Source organism: Pongo pygmaeus, chromosome 19, assembly GCF_028885625.2.
Source record: "Pongo pygmaeus isolate AG05252 chromosome 19, NHGRI_mPonPyg2-v2.0_pri, whole genome shotgun sequence".
Lineage (NCBI taxonomy): Eukaryota > Metazoa > Chordata > Mammalia > Primates > Hominidae > Pongo > Pongo pygmaeus.
The window spans coordinates 77,142,925-77,166,378 of NC_072392.2; the positions used below are offsets into that span (position 1 = coordinate 77,142,925).

General features: G+C 45.9%; 1 protein-coding gene across 2 annotated transcripts in view; it reads right to left on the minus strand.

Moving 5' to 3' along the window:
- Positions 1 to 8,054: 8,054 nt before the first annotated feature.
- LSM12 (LSM12 homolog) overlaps positions 8,055 to 23,454 on the minus strand; it is a 32,004-nt gene continuing 16,604 nt past the window's right edge. The window contains exons 3-5 of one of the 2 annotated variants that reach the window (XM_054457802.2): positions 13,284 to 13,393; positions 10,844 to 10,970; positions 8,055 to 9,723 (exon numbers count right to left, since the gene is read on the minus strand). In XM_054457802.2, the coding sequence (XP_054313777.1) occupies positions 9,631 to 9,723; positions 10,844 to 10,970; positions 13,284 to 13,393 (330 nt within the window). In that variant the 3' untranslated portion in view covers positions 8,055 to 9,630. Of the gene's footprint in view, positions 9,724 to 10,288; positions 10,526 to 10,843; positions 10,971 to 13,283; positions 13,394 to 23,454 lie in introns of those variants that run through there. The other variant, XM_054457803.1, reaches the window with a different exon arrangement.

Genomic DNA, 23,454 nt, shown 5'->3' on the forward strand with positions numbered 1-23,454 from the left:
TGACAGAGGGAGACCTTGTCTTTAAAAAAAAAAAAAAAAAAAAACAGTCAATGTCTACTAGACAAGAGCAAAGGGGTAAATAACACAGATTATCCCTAGAATGGGAAGAGAAGCAGAACTATTATCAACCTAGGGCATGAGTCTGAGCCTCTGGTTAATCTCAAGCCCCTCGGAATTAGTTCAAGTGATCTGGTACAAGCAGATTATACTGGAAAAAACGTGAGGAATCATTGTCAATAATCTTTAAGAAAACATTGGCCGGGCACAGTGGCTCACGCCTGTAATCCCAGCACTTTGGGAGGCCGAGACGGGCGGATCACGAGGTCAGGAGATCGAGACCATCCTGGCTAACACGGTGAAACCCCGTCTCTACTAAAAATACAAAAAATTAGCCGGGCATGGTGGCGGGCGCCTGTAGTCCCAGCTACTCGGGAGGCAGAGGCAGGAGAATGGCGTGAACCTGGGAGGCGGAGCTTGCAGTGAGCCGAGATCGCGCCACTGCAGTCCAGCCTGGGCAACGGTGTGAGACTCCGTCTCAAAAAAAAAAAAGAAAAAAAAAAAAAAGAAAACATTACCAACAGAAGGTTGCTAGAGCCTTGAGCTCAGCAAAATTTCCAATTTTCAAGTCACATAAGTATAACAGTTCACAAAACTCAAAATGGGCTCATTTAACATATTATGTCTGAGCAATTTCCTAAAACATGAGGACCACTAGATGCCCACATGAGTTCACTAAAAATAAGTTTTACAGCCAGGCGCAGTGGCTCACGCCTGTAATCCTAGCACTTTGGGAGGTCGAGGTGGGCAGACTGCCTAAGCTCAGGAGTTCAAGACCAACCTGGGCAACATGGTGAAACCCTGTCTCTACTAAAATACAAAAAAAAAAAAAAAAATTAGCCAGGCATGGCGGCGTGCACCTGTAGTCCCAGCTACTCGGGAGGCTGAGGCAGGAGAATTGCTTGAACCCGGGAGGCAGAGGTTGCAGTGAGCCATAATCGTGCCACTGCACTCCAGCGTGGTGACAGAGTGAGACTCCATCTCAAAATAAATAAACAAATAAATTTTACTCAAATGACTTTATTTCCCTTTTTGATAGGGCTACCAGATGTCTATCATAAACATCTGGATGTTATTAAAATCTCTCAGGATATATCCCTTTGGATAAGATGAAAACACAGAAGACAGTTTATCAAAATTAAAAATAACACAACATTGGTATGGACAACTAGTAGACTGCATATAGAATCAAGATTTTTTTTAAAGCCCTTAATAGGTTAAAATTGTTGGTTAAAAATATTTAATAACAGGCTGGGTGCGGTGGCTCACACCTGCAATCCCAGCACTTTGGGAGGCCAAGGTGGGCGGATCACTTGAGGTCAGGGGTTTGAGACCAGCCTGGCCAACATGGCAAAGCCCTGTCTTTACTGAAAAATACAAAAATTAGCCAGGTGTGGTGGCGCATGCCTGTAATCCCAGCTACTCAGGAGGCTGAGGTAGGAGAATCGCTTGAACCCAGGAGGCGGATGTTGCAGTGAGCCAAGATCACACCAGTGCACTCCAGCTTGGATGACAGAGTGATACTCCATCTCGAAAAAAAAAAAAATTTTTTTAACAGCGATAAATATAAAATTCAGTATTTAGGAATCTAAAATCTACTTACACAAGCTGGAGAAGACTTGGCATAATAGCTACTTCTGTGAAGAAGTCTGGGCAGATTTTGCTGATCACATCAAACTGAATCAACAGTGTGATATATCTGCCAAAAGAAGCTAGTTGCTATAATGTCCAACATTGCAGTAAATGGTTGCAGGAAAGGTCCCAGTGTGCTAACAGACCACGTCCAGTGCTGGGACCACACTCAAGAACTAGGAAAGCATCCTTCAAAAGCCATCCGACTGGAGAAGATAGCTCTGAGTCACATTTGCCAATTTAGCAATGCCCGTGCCCCTCACCCAGGGGCTGCCAGCAAAAGAAAAACCCCTGAAAGAGGGACTACCATGCAGGACACCTGAGCATTAGCCTTAGTTCTAATGGTGAGCCGCCACTGGAGGTCAAGAAGGGCACGGACAGCTGCCACATGTTGCCTCCTTGAGTAATGAGCGCCCCATCAATGAAAGTTCAAGTACAGGCAGTCTGCTGAGGATGCTATAGAGGGGATATGTAAAGTGGGAGGCAGGACTATACTGTATAAACTCTAAGAGCCTGGCATCAAGTGCTAGAAAATCTGTTCTAAACTTCCGATACCAGCTCCAGCATGGGAAGCATCCTGTTTGCACCGTCGACACTGACTGCTGAGTTACATGGCTACATGTCCTGCCTGGAGCCAGTACGTAAGGGCTACAGCTGGACACTTTCAGAAAAGTCTCATCTGAACAAAACTGAAGTGTACATGATGACAGCACACATTTACAAGAGTGAAGGATCCCATATTATACTCACTCCCTTTCATAAATATCCTCAGCTCAACTCCCCTCTCCCTCCACAGTACAGACTGGACACGTCTCTCAACCTGGCTGTACCCAACTATTCACCTTCTCTGTGTCTGCACTAAGGACACTCGACATGATTGGCAGAGGCATACAATGGGTGCCTGTTTACCCCCAAAATTCATGAGCATGCATCTCTAAAAGGGCACTCAACAGTCTTACCCTATTCCCCTTTCAGGTTAACTGGGCCACCAGACAGGAAGTCACTTACCCTCACCTCCCTGACAAATCTACAGACTCACCTCCTAGCACTGCCCTGTCAGGAAAGAAGGGCCCCTCCTACCTGGGGCAAATCTACCCACTGTGGCCAGAGATCCCAAACTCTTGTCTTCTCAGAGTTCACAGGTGACGTGACAGTCACTGGATGTCTAACTCCATCCCACGCTTCTCTAAGCCCAGGCTTGTTATCCAGCTGCCCGTTTGCCATCTGCTCTTCAGTGTTTCCTGGGCAAGACAAAATGGCAATTCAAAAATTCCAGATTCTTCCACAGACTTCTTCCTCTCCTATTGTTTGCCACCTACCTAGAAGGCATCCTTCATTCCTCTCTGTCCCTCACCACCTTGCCCTCACATTCAGTGCATCAAGTCCTGTCAGCTCTGAAACCAATTCTTTGCCACCACTGTCTCCCACCCAGACTGCTGCACCGACCCCTAACCCAGCAGCCTCCTTGCTTCCGCAGCCACTGTCTGATACTGGACAAAGTCCCATGGCTGCCCATGATGCCAAAGAACCCAGGCTCTAGGATAACTGTAAGGTCCTGCACCACCTGGCTCCACCTACTTCTCTATCATTCTGCTCAGCAGGCTTCAGCTGCCTGTCTTCTGTCAGTTCCTGAACATCCCAAGCTCTTGTCAACCTGACTTTAGCACCTGCTGTTCCCTCTATCCGAACACTCTTGGCTAGCACCTTGTTCTTCAGATTTCAGCTGAAATCACATCTCAGTGGCCATCTATAAATATTCTCTCTAGAGACATACACGCCCCTCCCTCCAGTAAGCATAAGCAACAACTTTAAGCTAGGAGACAGACCAGAATAAAAGGGGCCAGATTAGTAAAAGAATCCATCACTTGCTGGTCCCTCCACGAAAGACCTATAAGAAGTTCTTGTCTAACACTGCAGGAGTCCGCACCAGAGGACCAAAGAAAAAGGAGAGGTTAGTTGATTAGTCACTGGAAATATGCCTTAGCCTCACCTTACCCAGCCAATTAAGAAACTTAGCTCCAGTTTAGACTTTTCAACAAAACTGGAAATTATAGAAAAATGGGAGAGGCCAGACAGGAAGGGGGACTACAATCTGACCAGACTTGGTCCCAGCTGCCAGAGTCTGCTCTAGAGAAACCTGAGGTAGATTTCTGCTGCTTTCCGGCCTGGAACTAGGTGCATCTCTCTTTCTTCCCCTGTATCCTTTATTGGTTGTTTGTCCTCTTTCCAAACTTGAACTCTAAGCTTTCCTCAAAACCTACTCCTGGATCACTTTTCATATTGACTCAGGCAACACATCCAGTTATTATGCTAATGACTTTAAAAACTCTATTTTCCGTTCTGTCTCAACAATTGGGTGCTAGCAAATACACAATGAGTAACTTTCCCTGCCTTGGAGCCTCAAGACACCCCGATAGACCACTAAAGATAAATCTAAACAAATACCCAAAGGGCAACTCATACATGCCAAATGACCTGAGTGACAGAAACAAATTATTGAAGGAATCAGTTTCCATTCCAATTGTCAAGAATGGCTTCACGGGTGGCCCTGAAACAGGGCACTGTAGAGCAAGATAGAGATCACTGAGGTTGGAAGTAATCTTAGAGATCATCTAGCCCCTTACCTTATATATGTATCAATTCTAAGATGCTAATAAATTGGAGTATACCATTGACTTAACTTTGTGGACTGGAACCAGTTGGCAAGTTTCTTTTGACATCATATACTGCACTTTCAGAAACACAAAGGGCAAGGAAAGGTGTCTAAAAATCTAGAAAACATCATTTGTATAGGAAAGAACGTGAAAGGATAAAAAAAGATGTTAACAATGTTTTAGGGGGTGGTAGATGAAAATGTCTGCCTTGTTTTCTAGTTTTTCTGTAATGAGCCACATAAGGTTGTTTTTTGTTGTTTGTTTTTGAGACAGAGCTCGCTCTGTCACCAGGCTGGAGTGCAGTGGTGCGATCTCAGCTCACTGCAACCTCTGCCTCCCGGGTCAAGCAATTCTCCTGCCTCAGCCTCCCAAGTAGCTGGGACCACAGGTGCACACCATCACGCCCAGCTAATTTTTGTATTTTTAGTAGAGATGGAGTTTCACCACATTGGCCAGGCTGGTCTTGAACTCCTGACCTCAAGTGATCCACTCACCTCGGCCTCCCAAAGTGTTGAGATTACAGGCGTTAGCCACTGCGCCTGGCTGTGTAAGGTTTTTATAACATAAAAAAAAAATTTGTTTTGAAACTATTACAGCCACACAATGTATCACCAGTGGATGGCAGCCGAAGAGCATCTTTTTCAGATACTTCATACTGTTTATCTGATTATGTTAAACCCCTAAAATTTAGGCAATATATGCAGATGATTTCAAGTTTTTCTTTTTTTTTTTTTGAGGCGGATTCGCGCTCTGTCGCCCAGGCTGGAGTGCAGTGGCGCGATCTTGGCTCACTGCAAGCTCCACCTCCTGGGTTCAAGTGATTCTCCTGCCTCAGCCTCCCGAGTAGCTGGGACTACAAGCATGTGCCACCAGGCCCGGCTAATATTTTTGTATTTTTAGTAGAGACGGGGTTTCACCATGTTAGCCAGGATGGTCTCTATCTCCTGACCTCGTGATCGCCCGTCTTGGCCTCCCAAAGTTCTGGGATTACAGGAGTGAGCCACCACTCCCGGCCGATTGCAAGTTTCTTAAAGAGGAATTCTCTGGCACTGATGGCCTCCAGCAGTGATAGGAAAGCAAACCTACCATGTAAATCTAACATCCTCCAACCAGGCAACCAGCTCCCTCCCACACTCCCACTTCTGCCACTGTCCTTACCACTCATCCTGTACATTTCAGCTTCCAGCACTACACATTCTCACCACAGTACCCTCCATGCTGTAGCCGCCATACCACGCAGGACAGCACACTCGATGTGTGTATGAATGAAATGCCTCTATTTCCTTTACCAGTATGTCTCAACAGGAGAACAGATTTTGAGACACACATTCTTAGCTTCAAATATGTCAGGGAGCCTTTACCCTCCTCAATCAGTAGTTCACAGGCTGGAGCCACTGAACTCATATTGAAGTGCTTGAGCAATTTTCAAATTTTCAAAACACCAAACAGAAATCAGTAATGAGCTGCTCAGACTTGAATGGCACAGATTCAGTATCAACTCACTATGGTAAGGCTGTTTATACAATAATTGGGTGCTCTAAATAGCAGTAACTCCAAAGGCGTGTGCATGGTGGTGGCGAGATAATCAGGTGCCGGGTGTAGAGGTGTGTGTGTGTGTATATTTGGGGAGAAAGGAGAACACCCCAAAACAAAGCCGAGGAGACACTGCAAAACTACTGTCCAGGCTGCATCACAGATGTAAGCTCTCTGCACCACGCTCTTCCATGGTTCAATATGCTTTCAATCTAGGTGGCCATTTCTGCCATTCTCACTAGTCTCCCGTGTTCCAGCCTCATTATGGCAAACAAAAGTGAGCAGTACGCATGCCATCACTTTGGAAAGTCCCAGTGCATTAGGAACCCATGAGTGTTAAGCCTCGGGCCTTCTTCCAGCTCTGCTATCACAGGCAGGAGGGGTACTGTAGACAAGTCACTTGGCCTCAGTGGAACTCATTCTCTATTCTGAAAAATAGTTTTGAAAATTATAATCAAGGCCAGGTGCGGTGGCTCACGCCTGTAATCCCAGCATTATGGCAGGCCGAGATGGGTGGATCACCTGAGGTTGGGAGTTTGAGACCAGCCTGACCAACATGGAGAAACCCAGTCTCTACTAAAAATACAAAATTAGCCAGGCATGGTGGCACATGCCTGTAATCCCAGCTACTCGGGGGGCTGAGGCAGGAGAATTGGTTGAACTCGGGAGGCAGAGGTTGCAGTGAGCCGAGATCGCGCCATTGCACTCCAGCCTGGGCGACAAGAGGAAAACTCCATCTCAAAAAAAAAAATTATAATCAAAAGCATTCCTTAGGCACTCCAAGGAAGGGTTAAGGGGTGAGATCTGTGAGACCGAGGGCACGGCTCTGAGACCCCTACCCCTGCCTGAACCAGATCTGCCCAGGTGCTTTACATATTAATTAGCCTCCCTTAAAATACCATCTGAACAAAGCCTTTTTTTTTTTTCAAAGAGACAGTATCTTGCTGTCACCAGGCTGGAGTGCATCCTGGGGTGCAGTGGTACAATCACAACTCACTGCAGCGTCAACCTCCCTGGCTCAAGTGATCCTCCCACCTCAGTCTCCCAAGTAGTTGGGACTACAGGCATGTACCATCGCATCTGCCTAATTTTTTTTAAACTTATTTTTTGTAGAGATGGGGGGGTCTCACTAAGCCACCCAGAATGGTCTTCAGCTCCTGCCTTGGCCTCGCAAGTGCTGGGACTACAGGCATGAGCCGCTGCACCTGGTCTAAACTAAGGCTTCTAAAGCAAACACGGAACTTCTGGAAATCATCTACTCCAATCTCACCTCCAGATTTAACTATCCAAGGATCAAGCTAACATTTATACTAACATTTACAGAGCACTTTCTAAGTATTAAGCTTTTAAAATATCTTATTAACCCTTCATATCAACCCTTGGAGATGGATATTATTTCCACATTTACAGTTGGGAAATTTAAGGCTAAGAAAGATGAAATGACTTATCCAGGAACAACATAAGGAATGAAGTTATCAAAGCCCTTGTTCTTTCTTCCACACATCACTGCCTGCCTTTCCAACCACACTAACTCCACCTCCTGAACTGCTTAAAGTTCCACATCATTTTAGCAACTAAAACTAAGGAGTCAAAAGTGCTTCCTGCCAAACCCAGTTGGTACTCACTTCCCCCCATTTACAGAATTAAGACTAATGGGGGGGACAGGAAGATGTGGGACACATGATGAAGAGCTTCCTCCCAGGCTTGCTGTTTCCCACTAATTAATCACCTTCACTCGTTTCATCGTATCTCTTAGGCTTTGTAGATCTTACAAGGTCTCTTCCCTTCTCCCTCTCTCACCTTCTCTAAGTCTACATTCCCATGTAGGCTAAATCAAAGGCTCAGCTCTTTAAATCAAGTTCTGATCAGTAGCAGGTGGATCTGAAAGTTTACTTCTCAGCTTGCCGACCATTTGTGCCTCCAAAAATTGTTCTATGTATGTGACTACAGCCTTTTCCCCACACTCCACCTACACACCACTCCAAACCCTGGACCCCCATCTTAAATTACACCCTGCATTATATTTCTGGATGAGTCCTTGGGGGTGAAAAGAGAGGGTAAATAGTAGGAAGAAGAGACTCTAAAGGGAAAGGTCAAACCAGACAGACATACCGTCTTAGGGTACCTTGGATCCTCTCCCCTGGGGCCTCTAAAGGACGCACAAACCTGAGACATGAGTGATGGTTAAAAAAATTTGGGTTTTATTGTTTTTGCTAAATAATACTAAAAAAAAAATTTCATTTTGAAGGCAGGGCTTGAATTATTTAATTTTGATCCATTTATTTAATTAAAAAAAAAAGGAAGGGGAAAGAGATCATGGCCAAAAAAATAGTAGTTAACCCCCACCCCACCCCCAAAGCTCTAGCCAGTCATGTGAGCATCACCCACATCCCACTCAGTGCCTGATATTCGGATGGTGGCATACTCTGCCCCAGGAGACTGCCTGAAGGCATGGGGCAATGGGTGCCAATTTTAGCTCTCAGCAGGTTAGTCAACCAGACAAACTGGTGGGCTAAAGTCCAGAAATTCTTTCCAGGTTTTCTGCTCATTGGCTGAGCACATACAAACTGTCATAAGCTTGTAAAATTTAAGGGGAGTTGGGGTGGGGCATAAGAGCAAGAGGACAAAAGGAGAAGAGAAATTATGGGTCACCCAAGCTTTTTCCTGGGCTAGTGGCTCTGGATATAGATTTAAAGAGAGGTCAGAGTAAATGGACTCCAGGTTTCTTATCAAAGAAAACTATCCCCAAACAGGAGCTGAGATGTGCCATGCAAGAGAGTTCTTCCTGCAGAGGCACAGGAGAAAGGGAAGCTGACTCTCTCATGTGGAGAGAGTGGCGAGGAAGTTCTTCTAGTACCATGAAGTAAGACAGGCAGAGGGAGAATCCTGAGGTTTGGGCCAAATGTGAGACTGGTACACACACAGTTAAAGACTAAAAAGCCATCAGGAACCCTCAAAGCCAAATTCTATCTGCACACTGGCTCTACAAAGTTCGCAGCAAGAATCTCTTGCACCAAGTCAAGTTAGTGGCCTGGCTATGATGGATGGTGGGGAGGGCAATACATTTTTATTTTCAGAGGGATGAGGTGGGAAGAACAGCCATGATCTAGTAAAAAGAGACCTGCAAGAAGCAGAAAATATTTAGAGAACATTTTAATATATATTTTCATATATATATTTAAAGTTAAGAAAAATAAAACTAATTCAAGCCATGCCCTGTGCAAAAAAAAAAAAAAAAGAAAAGAAAAGAAAAAAAGGAAAAGAAAACAAAAAATTTAAAGTGAGACGTTTGCTGCTCTGGTCTCAACTTAAGAATCACAGTCAGCTTGTTACTTTTATTTTGGAAGGAAAGATGTAAAAGTTTCTTTCAATCATTCAGAAGGCAAGTGTAGCCACTTATAAAAACAGAATGGCAGGAACAGACTAGGAAAGGAAAGTCAGAAGTAAAAGGGCAGAGTGGGAAAAGAATTTTCAAAAATAAAATTAACAAGATGACTGTTCCAGAAGAGGGCTGTGAAAAGGACATGGTGGACCGAAGTCTGTTAGTCAAGTAATGATTCAACTTTTAAATTATTCTCTTGTTCTTTTTTGTTGGGTGTTTTCTTTGTTCAAGTCTAAGATTTGGAAATGCTGACTCTTTGTTAAGAGCCAACAGGACATATAGGATCCCTTCCCTCCCCCGGCCTGCCTCCGCTGAAGCCACCACCAGCGCCTCCTTGGCTGGATGCTGGAAGAGTCCTCCATGTGTATGGACTCAGGATGACAGGGCAGCCTCCTTCTGTGGTTGCTGGGCTTGTGAACGTTGCAGTATCTTTTGGCTTTCCACGTCTCTAAAATGTTTTTCAACCTGAAAAAGACCAGGCAACTCAGGTCAATAAAGGAGATGGGGAAGAAAGGTCTCCCAAACAATCCAACCCAGGTTTCCACAGCCCCATCCTGGCTGTCCAGCCCGTGTAATATCCAGGCACCTTTGCCCTTGCTGTCTATTGGCCTTCCAATCACAAGGTAGGCCAGGGCCTCCTGCTTCAGCCACATTTTTTTTGCAGTTTCCACTAGGATTGACTAGAAGAAGGTGAATCTACAAACTAAACTATAAAATATAATAAGGGGAGATTATCATGACCGAAACTCCTCCTCTCTTCTATACACGAGTACAAAATGAAAAGCTGGTGGGGGAATTACAGTCTTATCATACCTTCTACATCTACAATGTTGGTCTCTCAATGTTCCTCAGAGGAAAAAAAAAAGCAGGAGTGTTTTGTAAGTTTGTTTTAAAAAATCCTAAGTCCAGTGACATATATAGGGTCACAGACACCAATGGCAACTGATTTATACTAACCAGATCTTTCTAGAAGGGTACCTGCAGCTAAGAAAAACCCAATATGGGGCCAGGCGTGCTGGCTCATACCTGCAATCCCAGCACTTTGGGAGGCCGAGGTGGGCAGATCACTTCAGGTCAGGAGTTCGAGACCAGCCTGGCCAACATGGTGAAACCCCATCTCTAGCCGGGTGTGGTGGCATACGCCTGTAGTCCCAGGTACTCGGGAGGATGAGGCAGGAGAATCGCTTGAACCCGGGAGGCGGAGGTTGCAGTGAGCTGAGGTCGCACCACTGCACTCCAGCGTGGGCGACAGAGCGAGACTCTGTCTCTAAAAAAGAAAAACTCAATATGGGATGAGAGAAACTGCTCAGGCCCAATACCATGGAACAGTCTTGCTAATTCCAAAAAGCCAGCAAAGGACATACGGTCACCCACTCACTTCATTCCACACCACCCAGTGGTTCCATTCCCACAGGAGTGGCCAAGCAAGAGCTGCAGGGCCCCACAGTACAGGGAAGGCAGGGAGGCCAGACAGGGCTGCTAGAGGAGGCAGAGACTGTAGCACAATGTACTGGTCTGGTGCTAAAGACTGAAGGCCCGAGGAACCATCCTCTCTCCCCTAAAGTCTGAAGGCTCCTTTACTTACTATTTTGCGTACATGGCTCAGTGCACTCCCCTCTTTGCCTTTACAGTTTTCCACTTGATATGGGGGTGTAATAACAACTTCTTCCATAACTACGATGTTTTTTTCTTGCCATTTACAGTCTTTAATGCTGGAAGGAGAAGACAGCAGACAAAATGTAACCTCTTGGGGGCATCCCACATCTCCTGTCTGATGAATAAATAACTCCAGAAGGCTGATCCCAAGTTCCCAGCTCACCACTCAGCCAACAACTAGATGCCAGCAGCCCATATAGTAGCCAAGAAACATTCCTTGGGTGCCACTGGCTAGAAAAGCAATGAAACTCATGCACATTTATTCTTGGCAGAGCCCGGAAATTGTTACTCTGAAGCATCAGAGACCTGGAGAGTCATAAAAATGTGATGGTGGCCTCAAGAATCCAAACTAAGATAGCAGCCTAGGGCAGAGGCTGGCAAACTTTTTTCTTAAGGGTCTCTTAGCAAACATTTTAGGCTTTGCAGGCCATATCATCTGTTACAACTAGCACTGAGTTCTGCCATAGTTGTACAAAAGTAGCCATGGACAATAGGTAAAACAGATGAGCAGATGCGGCCTGCTGGCATAGTTTGCCAACCATTGGCCTAGGGAGAAATATCACCTCTAGAAAGACGGGAGAACAGGCCGGGTGCGGTGGCTCACACCTGTAATCCCCATGCTTTGGGAGGCCGAGGCAGGTAGATTGCTTGAGTCCAGGAGTTGGAGACCAGCCTGGGCAACATGGCAAAAACTCGTCTCTACTAAAAATACATACAAAAAATTAGCCGGTAGTGGTGGCATGCGTCTGTAGTCCCAGTTACTCCAGAGGCTGAGGTGGGAGAATCACCAGAGCCGGGGAGATCGAGGCTACAGTAAGCTAAAATCGCACCAGTGCACTCCAACCTAGGCAATAAAAGTGAGACCCTGTCTCAAAAAAAAAAAAAAAGAAAGAAAGAGAGGCCAGGCGCGGTGGCTCACGCGTGTAATCCCTGTAATCCCAGCACTTTGGGAGGCCGAAGCGGGCAGACCATGAGGTCAGGAGATCGAGACCATCCTGGCCAACATGATGAAACCCTGTCTCTGCTAAAAATACAAAAATTAGCTGGGCGTGGGACTGCGCGCCTGTAGTCCAGTTACTCGGGAGGGTGAAGCAGGAGAATCGCTTGAACCTGGGAGGCAGAGATTGCGGTGAGCCAAGATTGCACCATTGGACTCCAGCTTGGGGACAGAGTGAGACTCCGACTCAAAAAAAGAGAGAGAGAACAAACTCCCCATCTTACTATGATCTCTACTCTGACCCTTATCACCCATAATGGGAGCTGCTCTTCAGACTGGCCCTTCTCAATTATCAGACAGTTGGGCACTTGCCAGACTGGGAAAACCCATTCCAGTTCACAACTGGGAAGCCCCAGGGCAGCTGATGCAACTGGGAGTTCCTTCACATACCTGTAAATGTTCAGATACTCACACCACGGCCTCAAACAGCTCTGATGCCAGCTGCCATCTGTGCACCAGATCCAGGGTGGTTAAACAGAGTAACAGACGGCAGTGTGGTGCGGGGGGTGGGGTGGGGGGGGAGTAGAGAGGGGTGTCAAATGTTCCAGTTTTTCAGCAGCTAGGGAAGCTAGTGGAGAGTCAAATGACTTCTGCTGTGACAAAATGTCTTTTTTTTTTTTTTGAGATGGAGTTTTGCTCTTGTTGCCCAGGCTGGAATGCAATGCACAATCTCGGCTCACCACAACCTCCACCTCCAGGGTTCAAGCGAATCTCCTGCCTCAGCCTCCCAACTAGCTGGGATTACAGGCATGCACCACCACGCCTGGCTAATTTTGTATTTTTAGTAGAGATGGGGGTTTCACCATGTTGGTCAAGCTGGTCTGCAACTCCCGACCTCAGGTGATCCGCCCACCTCGGCCTCCCAAAGTGTTGGGATTACAGGCGTGAGCCACTGCACCCGACCAACAAAATGTCTTTTAAGAGGTGGTAAGAAGGTGGCCTGCTCTAACTCCCTGTGTTCATCCCAATCTACATTGGGAAAAGTGATATAGATATAACTTTCCCTTAATAAAACTGCATCAGCTTTTAAAGAAAGGCACAAAACAACAAAATCAAAGAGAAGAAATCATTAGTTCTAAGTTATGGACTACTAGGTCTAGAAGGGATCCTTAGGGATAATCTCATCCAAAACTAAGTTTTACAAACAAGAAACTAAAGACCAGAGAAGACAACTTGTCTGTGATTACACTATTCTTCTGTGTGGAAAGGGGGCTACAGCACCTGCACCTCTGGATACTGGCGTATTGCCAATACCCTACCCAGCTTCCCCAGTAGACTTTTAGGAAGACAACCACCCAAAAGCCTGCCACCAGACAGCACAACCAGGTAGCATTACCCCAGGACAAAGGACCTCTCCGATCCCCCAACTCACGTCTTGTGAATGGTCTGGAAGAGCTGCTGGCCCTCTAGAGAGACACCAGCACTGATTGCATAGGCCTGGCTCAGCTTCTCCTCTTTCTCTGTCCGTGCTTTGCTGGCAAGCTAGGGTGGAAGAGAGGAAAGAGACTCAGAATAGGATTCATCTTCATTCTTCCCAACAGTCAGGACCTAAGCTGAAGAAAGGAGGCCAGGAAAGACTTGTTTGGACAGATTCTGTTTTCTCAGAAATGAAAAGTGAAACAAATTTTAAAAATCCACAACATACCTGAACAGTTACTGGTATTCCAAGAAAACGTTTCTTCCTTCCTTCTAATACTTACTGCATACCTACCATATGCCAGACATTCACTATGCTAGGCTAAATATAGCCTGAAGTGGGTGGGGGAGACAGACTATAAACAAGTAACTGAAATCAAGGTGATTTCAGACAGTGATAAGCACTAGGAAGAAAATAAAGCACTTTTAACATTATAGAGTGTGGCTGGGGGACTATGTGATGGCAAATGATGGTCAGAGATTTAAAAATATATACATTTCCGGCCAGGGGTGGTGGCTCATGCCTGTAATCCCAGCACTTTGGGAGGCCGAAGCAGGTAGATCACGATGTCAGGAGGTCAAGACCAGCCTGGCCAAGATGGTTGAAACCCTGTTTCTACTAAAAATACAAAAAAAAAATTAGCCAGGCGTGGTGGCGGGCTCCTGCAATCCCAGCTACTCGGGAGGCTGAGGCAGAGAATTGCTTGAACCCAGGAGGAGGAGGCTGCAGGGAGCTCAGATCACGCCACTGCACTCTAGCCTGGGTGACAGAGCAAGACTCTGTCTCAAAAAAACAAAACAAAACAAAACAAAAAAATACATACACACATACATACACACACACACACACACACACACTTCTAACTGGGTGCATCATTGAGGTCGGGAGTTCGAGACCAGCTGGCCAACATGGTGAAACCCCGTCTCTACTAAAATTACAAAAATTAGCCGGGCATGGTGGTGCGCACCTGTAATCCCAGCTACTCAGAAGGCTGAGGCAGCAGAATCACTTGAACCCAGCAGGCAGATGTTGCAGTGTGCCGAGATCATGCTACTCTACTCCAGCCTGGGCAAAGAAGTGAGACTGTCTCTTAAAAAAAAAAAAAAAAAGTGTATATGTATATGTGTGTATATATATATATATATACACACACACACACACACAAATTTCCATTTCAAGGCAAAAATTAGGATTTATCACCTGTTGTGCTAGAGCCTCCAGTTTAAAAATTCATACCACACCTTCACAGACCACAATTTGAGACTCTAAAAACTCTTACAGAATCATTATCTGTGCTCACATAGGGAGCCAGGACTCAAGTAAATCTAACCATAAACGCTGTCCACCTTTAACTTCAGCTAAAGGCAACCCTGTCCTGCTTTTGAGAAAAATGAAGTCTGAATTCTACATCATGTCTGTTCCTTCACTGCCCTCTGGTGGAACCATCCACAAACTGATCAAAAGAAAATCCAGTAAAATCTGGTAGTCTACTACAATCTCGTAACTTCTACCCTGTCAATCCCTATCACCTCTCCAGCACATTTCTGATCCCTACCCCACACTACTGGTTGCTAGAGATTCCAGAGGTACAAATTTGTTTGAGTGTAAGACAAAACAAATGTGCTAGACAAGGTAGCTAAAACAAATTAAAGGCAAATAATGCATCTTAAAAGTCCAACAAATAATCTGGAGACTCTTCAGACTCATGAACATAAACAGCTGAGTCTAACAATGCTGCAGCACATGTGCAAACACACGCGAGAACACACAATTTGTCCCCAAACATCAGTTCCTTAAATAAAAAGAGGCACTGGCTGGGCCCAGTGGCTCACGCCTATAATCCCAGCACTTTGTGAGGCCGAGGTGGGCGGATCACCTGAGGTCAGGAGTTTGAGACCAACCTGGCCAACATGGTGAAACCCCGTCTCTACTAAAAATACAAAAATTAGATGGGTGTGGTGGTGTGCACCTGTAATCCCAGCTACTCAGGAGGCTGAGACAGGAGAATCGCTTGAACCCGGGAGGCAGAGACTGCAGTGAGCCGAGATTGTGCCACTACACTCCAGCCTGGGTGACAGAGCAAGACTCCGTCTCAAAAAAAAAATGGGGGGCCATACCTACAGCATGTTCCAAAAGTACCTTGATGCTTGGAATCTTCAAACATTTATATTCTGCTTTTACAGTGATCCACCAAACCATAAACTAAGCATAGTTTTTTTTCTTCGGATTGAGTTTCACTCTTGTTGCCCAGGCTGGAGTACAATGGCACGATCTCAGCTCACTGCAACCTCCGCCTCCTGGGTTCAAGCGATTCTCCTGTCTCAGCCTCCAGAGTAGCTGGGATTACAGGTGCCCGCCACCATCCCCAGCTAATTTTTTTTTTTTTTTTTTTTGAGACGGAGTCTCACTCTGTCGCCCAAGCTGGAGTGCAGTGGCTCAAGCTCTGCTCACTGCAAGCTCCGCCTCCCGGGTTCACGTCATTCTCCTGCCTCAGCCTCCCGAGTAGCTGGGACTACAGGCGCCTGCCACCACGCCCAGCTAATTTTTTTGTAGTTTTTTAGTAGAGATGGGGTTTCACCATGTTAGCCAGGATGGTCTCGATCTCCTGACCTCGTGATCCACTCACCTGGGCCGCCCAAAGTGCTAGGATTACAGGCGTGAGCCACCACGCCTGGCCATTTTTTTGTATTTTTAGTAGAGACAGGATTTCACCATGTTGGCCAGGCCGGTCTCGAACTCCTGACCTCAGGTGATCCACCCACCTCAGCCTCCTAAAGTGCTGGTATTACAGGCGTGAGTCACCACGCCCGGCTCCAGGCATAGTTTTATAGCAGAGGAAGTAAACCAAGTGTCTAATTCTTTGTTTATAAAATTAAGCACTTTGTCAAGGCTTAGGTTTGACTATGAAAAAAAAGGAGGCCTTCAATTGCCATGGGTATTCTTGTCCTTGCAAGTTTCAAAGACTGTCTTAGGAAGGAGGAGCGGGAGTGAGCACAGGCGGCCAGCTCATGCTGTCATTTCAGCCTCCCTGGGTAAGAGAGGGAAGAATGGCAAAACTGCAGTGATCTGAAGCCAGAGCTCCTTTTTCACAGGATCTCTAGGACATGGAGAGAGACAAATACAGCAGCAATATATATATAATCTTTCAAGACTGGCTGCCATTCTGGCCACACCAGGCTATAACTTTACAGACAAATAAACACACAGGCTGACAGCATTCCAAGCAGTGGCAATCCCAACTGTAACAAGAAAGCCTTGTAGTTTCTATGGAAAGAGCTGCTGATGATGTATTTTAAGCAGCAACAAGCAACGCTTACTCAAGCACCAAAAAAACCCTGGTAACAAGGAGTTTCCTTTTTTTTTTTGAGATGGAGTCTTGCTCTGTGGCCCAGGCTGGTGCAGTGGCGCAATCTCAGCTCACTGCAACCTAAGGAGGAGTTTCCTTGAATCTTGCTTTCCAAACAACGCCTTAAGAAAATCTGAAGTCGGCCAGCGCTGTGGCTCACGCCTGTAATCCCAGCATTTTGGGAGGCTGAGGCAGGAAGATCACTTGAGCCCAGTAGTTACAGACCAGTCTGGGCAACATAGTGGGACCCTGCCTCTATTTAAAAAAAAAAAAAAAAAAAATCTGAAGTCTTCAAGAAAAGAAGGAAAAACTGGAGGGTGGCAGAGCTCCTGGGAAGCATCTAGTGGTCAGGCGGGCAATTACCTTATAAGCAGGCTGGAAGATCTCACTTTGAAACCTCAATCCCCTTTAAGAACGTTTATTCCTGAAAATCCAAATCATCTCCGAATGCTGGGTCAGAGAAAGCTGCTTCTATAAAGCTTGTGTTGACTAGATAGTCTGAACGCTCAAAGAGTAAAATGTCGTTGTCACCTACATAGCAGCTTAAAAACATAACATCACCCCATTTAGTAAGAGACAAGAGTTGGCTCAGGAAACCAGGCATCTATGCAGAATGTTTAAGAATGGAACTGACAAATTAAGCTAGAGAAGGGGAGGAAAAAAAGCTGGAAGAAGAGCCACTTGAATTTTTGCCAGAGAGAAAATAAAATGGATATAAATCTCAGCCAGAAGTGATTCTTTAGACAGGCTGAGTAACAATGACACACTGGCTATAGAACAATGATTTCAAAATACACCCCCCACCCCCGCCAAAATACCAGTTGTGCAAGTGCAATCTCCCCTAAAGGCTCCAAAAGCAAAGGAGAATGGAATAGACAATTCTCTATTTCAATTCTAATGCAAACATCCCAAATGCTAAATGATGTTAAGGGGGCACTTGGAAAAGTCAGCAGAAATGACTGTAAGCTGACTGTATGTATTTTCAGTTTGCCCCCAAAATACTCAACCTACAGTAATGCTTTAGGGATCCGGACTCAGCTACATGGATCTGCTTTTACCAGGAAGCTGTACAAATGGGATAAAATCTCCTAGAGAGGACCCCATCAATTAGGGGTCTCCATCAATGGGGGAGACCGCTCTCAATAAAAGAAACTAGAAGTGTTTCCTTTGCTCAAAATTGAGGGTGGCGAGAGGGAGATTACCTTGCCCTTTTTTGTCATGAAAACTCATGCAGAACATGAATATGCCTTCTTTTGTAAAGCAAACGATTATCACTCTACCCTCAATTTAGCTGCTGTACAAATCTAAATTTTCCCACATATTTTTGCAAATGACTATACACCTATAAATGGCCCAATTATTCCAAGTTAGTAAGTTTATGGTTTTTGCCAAACCACTGGAGAGAACCAATAAAAGCTGCCCTCAGTAGAGAAAGTGTAGAATGTGCCTTTTAGGCTTGGGAGGGCCACCAAGATTACTTTTTAAAATCTATTTCTTTTTTTTTGAGACGAAGTCTTGCTCTGTCGCCCAGGCTGGAGTGCAGTGGTGCAATCTCGGCTCACTGCAACCTCCGCCTCCCAGGTTCAAGCGATTCTCCTGCCTCAGCCTCCCAAGTAGCTGGGATTACAGGTGCCCACCACCACGCCCGGCTAATTTTTGTATTTTTAGTAGAGACAGGTTTTCACCATGTTGGCCAGGCTGCTCTCGAACTCCTGACCTCGTGATCTGCCCGCCTCGGCCTCCCAAAGTGCTGGGATTACAAGCGTAAGCCACCATGCCTGGCCTTAAATCTATTTCTATAGTTTTTCCTTTACTAGATATTTCATATAAATGGAACCATATAATATGTTGATTTCTACAGTTTTTCCTTTACTAGATATTTCATATAAATGGAATGATACAATGTGTTGACTTATGTCTCTGGCTTCTTTCACTTAGCATATTTCTGAGGTTCATCCATTTTGTTTCATGTACCAATAGTTTTTTAAATTGCTAGGTAGCATTCCACTATGAGGATATAGTTCTACCTTTTATATATTCATTCATTAACTGATGGACAGTTGATCAAAATCTGAATTGTTTCCAGTTTTGTTTTTTGTGTTTTCTGAAACAGAGTCTCACTCTATCACCCAGGCTGGAATGCAATGGCACAATCTCAGCTCACTGCAACCTCCACCCACTGGGCTTAAGCAATCCTCCCACCTCAGCTTCCCAAGTAGCTGGGACCAAAGACGCACACCACCACGCCCGGCTAAGTTGTTGTATTTTTTTGTAGAGATGGGGTTTCACTGCGTTGCCCAGGATGGTCTTGAACTCCTGAGCTCAAACAATCCACCCACCTTGGCCTCCTAAGGTGCTGAGATTACAGGCGTGAGCCACCCTACCCGGCTGTTTCCAGTTTTTGGCAGCAGTCACACACAAGTCTTTGTGTATGTAAAAGTAAAAACATTTTACTTTTTTTTTTTTTTTTTTTTTGAGACGGAGTCTCGCTCTGTCTCCCAGGTTGGAATGCAGTGGCCTGATCTCGGCTCACTGCAAGCTCCGCCTCCTGGGTTCACGCCATTCTCCTGCCTCAACCTCCCAAGTAGCTGGGACTACAGGCGCCTGCCACCACACCTGGATAATTTTTGTATTTTTAGTAGAGACGGGGTTTCACCGTGTTAGCCAGGATGTTCTCAATCTCCTGACCTCATGATCCACGCATCTCAGCCTCCCAAAGTGCTAGGATTACAGGCATGAGCCACCGGGCCCAGCCAACATTTTACTTTTTAAAAGTAAAAAGATTTTACTTTTAAAAAGTAAATTACATTTTACTTTTTAAAAGTAAAAAGATTTTGCTTTTTAAAAGTAAAAAGATTTTGCTTTTTAAAAAAGTCTCTGTGTGGACATGTTTTTACTTTTGTTAGGTAGATACCTAACAGTAGAATTTCTGGGTCATATGGTAAAGTGTATGTTTAATTTTTAAAGTAATTGTTTTCCTGCTAGTGAAGTTTCCTTAAAAACAAAACAAAACGGCCGGGTGCAGTGGCTCACGCCTGCAATCCCAGCACTTTGGGAGGCCGAGGCGGATGGACCACGGGGTCAGGAGATTGAGACCATCCTGGTTAACACGGTGAAACCCCGTCTCTACTAAAAATGCAAAAAATCAGCCGGGCATGGTGGCGGGCGCCTGTAGTCCTAGCTACTCGGGAGGCTGAGGCAGGAGAATGGCGCGAACTCGGGAGGTGGAGCTTGCAGTGAGCTGAGATCGCGCCACTGCACTCCAGCCTGGGCAACAGAGCCAGACTCCGTCTCAAAAAAAAAAAAGGAACTGTCAAATTGTTTTCTTTTTTCTTTTTTTTTTTTTTTTTCTGGAGTGCAATGGCGTGATCTTGGCTCACTGCAACCTCCTCCTCCGGGGTTCAAGTGATTCTCCTGCCTCAGTCTCCCGAGTAGCTGGGATTACAGGCACCCACCACCATGCCTGGCTTATTTTTTGTATTTTTAGTAGAGATGGGGTTTCACCATGTTGGCCAGGCTGGTCTCGAACTCCTGACCTCGTGATCCAACCGCCTCGACCTCTCAAAGTGCTGGGATTACAGGCATAAGCCACAGCGCCTGGCCCTAATGTTTGATAGTTCTAAATCTGCCACCTACTCACCAACACTGGGTACTGTTAGCGTTTCTGATCTCAGCCATTTTAGCAGAAGTATAGCAGTTTCACACTGTGGTTTTCACTTGTACTTCCCTTTATGTCTAATGATATCAAGCATCTTATATGCTTATTTGTAATTACTATATCTTCTCTGACACAGTATTCAAACCTTTTGCCCATTTTTAATTGGACTGTCTTTTTTTTGAGATGGAGTCTTGCTCTGTCACCCAGACTGGAGTGCAGTGGCACCATCTCAGCTCACTCACCTTAACCTCTGCCTCCCAGGTTCAAGCAATTCTCCTGCCTCAGCCTCCAGAGTAGCTAGGACTACAGGCCCCCACCACCATGCCCAGCTAATTTTTGTATTTTTAGTAGAGACGAGGTTTCAACATGTTGGCCAGGCTGGTCTCAAACTCCTGACCTCAGGTGATTCACCTGCCTTGGCCTCCCAAAGTGCTGGGATTACAGGCATGAGCCACCATGCCCAGCCTGGATTGTCTTATTATCATTATTATTTTCTTTTTTGAGATAGGTCTTACTCTGTTACCCAGGCTGGAGTGTACTGGCACAATCATGGCTCACTGCAGCCTTGACCTCCTTGGCTAAAGCAATCCTCCCACCTCAGCCTCCCAAAGTGCTGGAATTACAGACATAAACCACCAAGCCCGGGCTGCCTTATTAAGAGTTCTTGGCTGGGCATGGTCACTCACAACTGTAATCCTAGCACTTTGGGAGGCTGAGGAAGGCCGATCACTTGAGCCAGGGGTTCGAGACCAGTGTGGACAACATAGACAGTGTCCGTATTAAATACACACACACACACACACACACAAATAAAAAGAGTTCTTTATACATTCTGGACACAAGTGCTCTATAAGATATATGTTTTGCAAATTATTTCTCCCAGTCTATGGCCTGTCTTTTCATTTTCTTTATGCAGCAAAACATAGAAAAATTTTTTCCAGGCCAAGAGCAGTGGCTCATGCCTGTAATCCCAGCACTTTGGGAGGCCAAGGCAGGCAGATCACTTGAGCCCAGGAGTCCGAGACCAGCCTGGTCAACATAGCGAAACCCCATCTCTACAAAAATTACAAAAATTAGCCGGGCACAGTAACATGCACCTGTAGTCCCATCTACTTGGGAGGCTGAGGCAGAGGAATTGCTTGAATCCGGGAGGCGGAGGTTTCAGTTAGCCGAGCTTGCACCACTGCACTCTAGCCTGGGTGACAGAGAGAGACTCCATCTCAAAAAAAAAAAAAGGTAACTATAAAAATTCAATGACTGTCAGCTGGGCGCGGTGGCTCACGCCTATAATCCCAACACTTTGGGAGGCCAAGAGGGGCGGATCACGAGGTCAGGAGATCGAGACCATCCTGGCTAACATGGTGAAACCCCGTCTCTACTAAAAATACAAAAATTAGCCGGGCGTGGTGGCGGGCGCCTGTAGTCCCAGCTACGTGGGAGGCTGAGGCAGAAGAATGGCGTGAACCTGGGAGGCGGAGCTTGCAGTGAGCCGAGATCGCGCCACTGCACTCCAGCCTGGGCGACAGCGAGACTCCGTCTCAAAAAAAAATTCAATGACTATCACCCATACTACACCCATTTTCAATGCAAACATGCTAGCTGCTGGCCTCACTACCAATCAGTTAGAAGCACTAACTGGTTGGCATCTCAAAGAATAAAAAGCACCAAGTTTAAGAACACACTGGGTTCAGGCAAACCAAGAAGCATAAACTTACAAATATTTGTTATTAATGTGCATATGGCTTACTTGAAATCACTGCACATGACAATCTGTGCTTACCTGGCTCTCCTTTCATTCTGCATGATTCCCAGTGAAAACACAGTCCTTGTATACTAACCAGTGTTTCCTCCTGTGCCCGTTTTATATATAGCATCTTGATGTGGGCAAAGGAGAAAAGTATATGCATTCGATATCAAAGCACATCAATATTAAAAGGCTTCTAGGCCAGGCGCAGTGGCTCATTCCTATAATCCCAGCACTTTGGGAGGCCAAGGCAGGAAGATTACTTGAGGCCAGGAGTTCAGACCAGCCTGGCCAACATTGTGAAACCCCGTCTCTACTGAAAATACAAAAATTAGCGCCAGGCGTGGTGGTGTGCACCTGTAGTCCCAGCTACTTGGGAGGCTGAGGCAGAAGAACCGCTTGAACCCGGGAGACGGAGGCTGCAGTGAGCTGAGCTTGTGCCACTGCACTCCAGCCTGTGTGACAGAGACTCTGTCTTTAAAAAACAAACAAACAAACAAACAAACAAAACCAGCTTCTAATCATGCCTGATGCTGGATAACCCTTATTTTCGTTTGTTTGTTTGTTTTTGAGACAGGGTCTCACTCTTCTGCCCAGGCTGGAGTGCAGTGGCATGATCCTAGCACAATGCAGTCACAAACTCCTGGGCTCAAGCGATCTTCCCACCTCAGCCTACAGAGTAACTGAGACTATAGGCGTGTGCCACCACACCCAGCTACTTTTTTTTATTTTTGTAGAGACAGGGTCTTGCTATATTGCCCAGGCTGGTCTTGAACTTCTGGCCTCCAGCAATCCTCCCGCCTCAGCTTCCCAAAGTGCTGGGATTAAATGCATGAGCCACTGCATCCCACAAGTGAGTGATTTAATGAACACCAAGGACACACATCTTGTCTGCACACAGTGACATGGAAGGAAAAGGGAGGAGCCAAAAGAACAAAATCCAAGCAATATGCACTTCATCTTGTTATTCAGTCACCAGCTGGGCCATCTTATTTCCACATGCCCAGACCAGGAAGGCACAGGTGCCGTGGGGAATCCAGAGGGATTCCTACTACAAGTATTTAACAGGCTGAGACAGCTGATACAACAAGGGAAACAGAGAAGCCAGAGAGGAGCCTGCTGGGTGTGACCTACTGACTCCAATGAGCCACTCTCAGTTTGTCTTCTCTGTGTATTTGGGTCTTCCAACCAGCTGCCCTCACAGAGGGCTTAGGAAACACTGCAGCTGCTGCCCGGAACTGCTTGTGACGCCTGCAAGCCGGGTGGGTGTCAAGGGATGGCAGACCAGAGTGGCAAAGAACAACTGTCATCGTAAGGGCCCTTGCACGTTCCCTATGTTTTGAATCTGGGGTGGGCTCTTGGAAAGCCTTCATTCTTT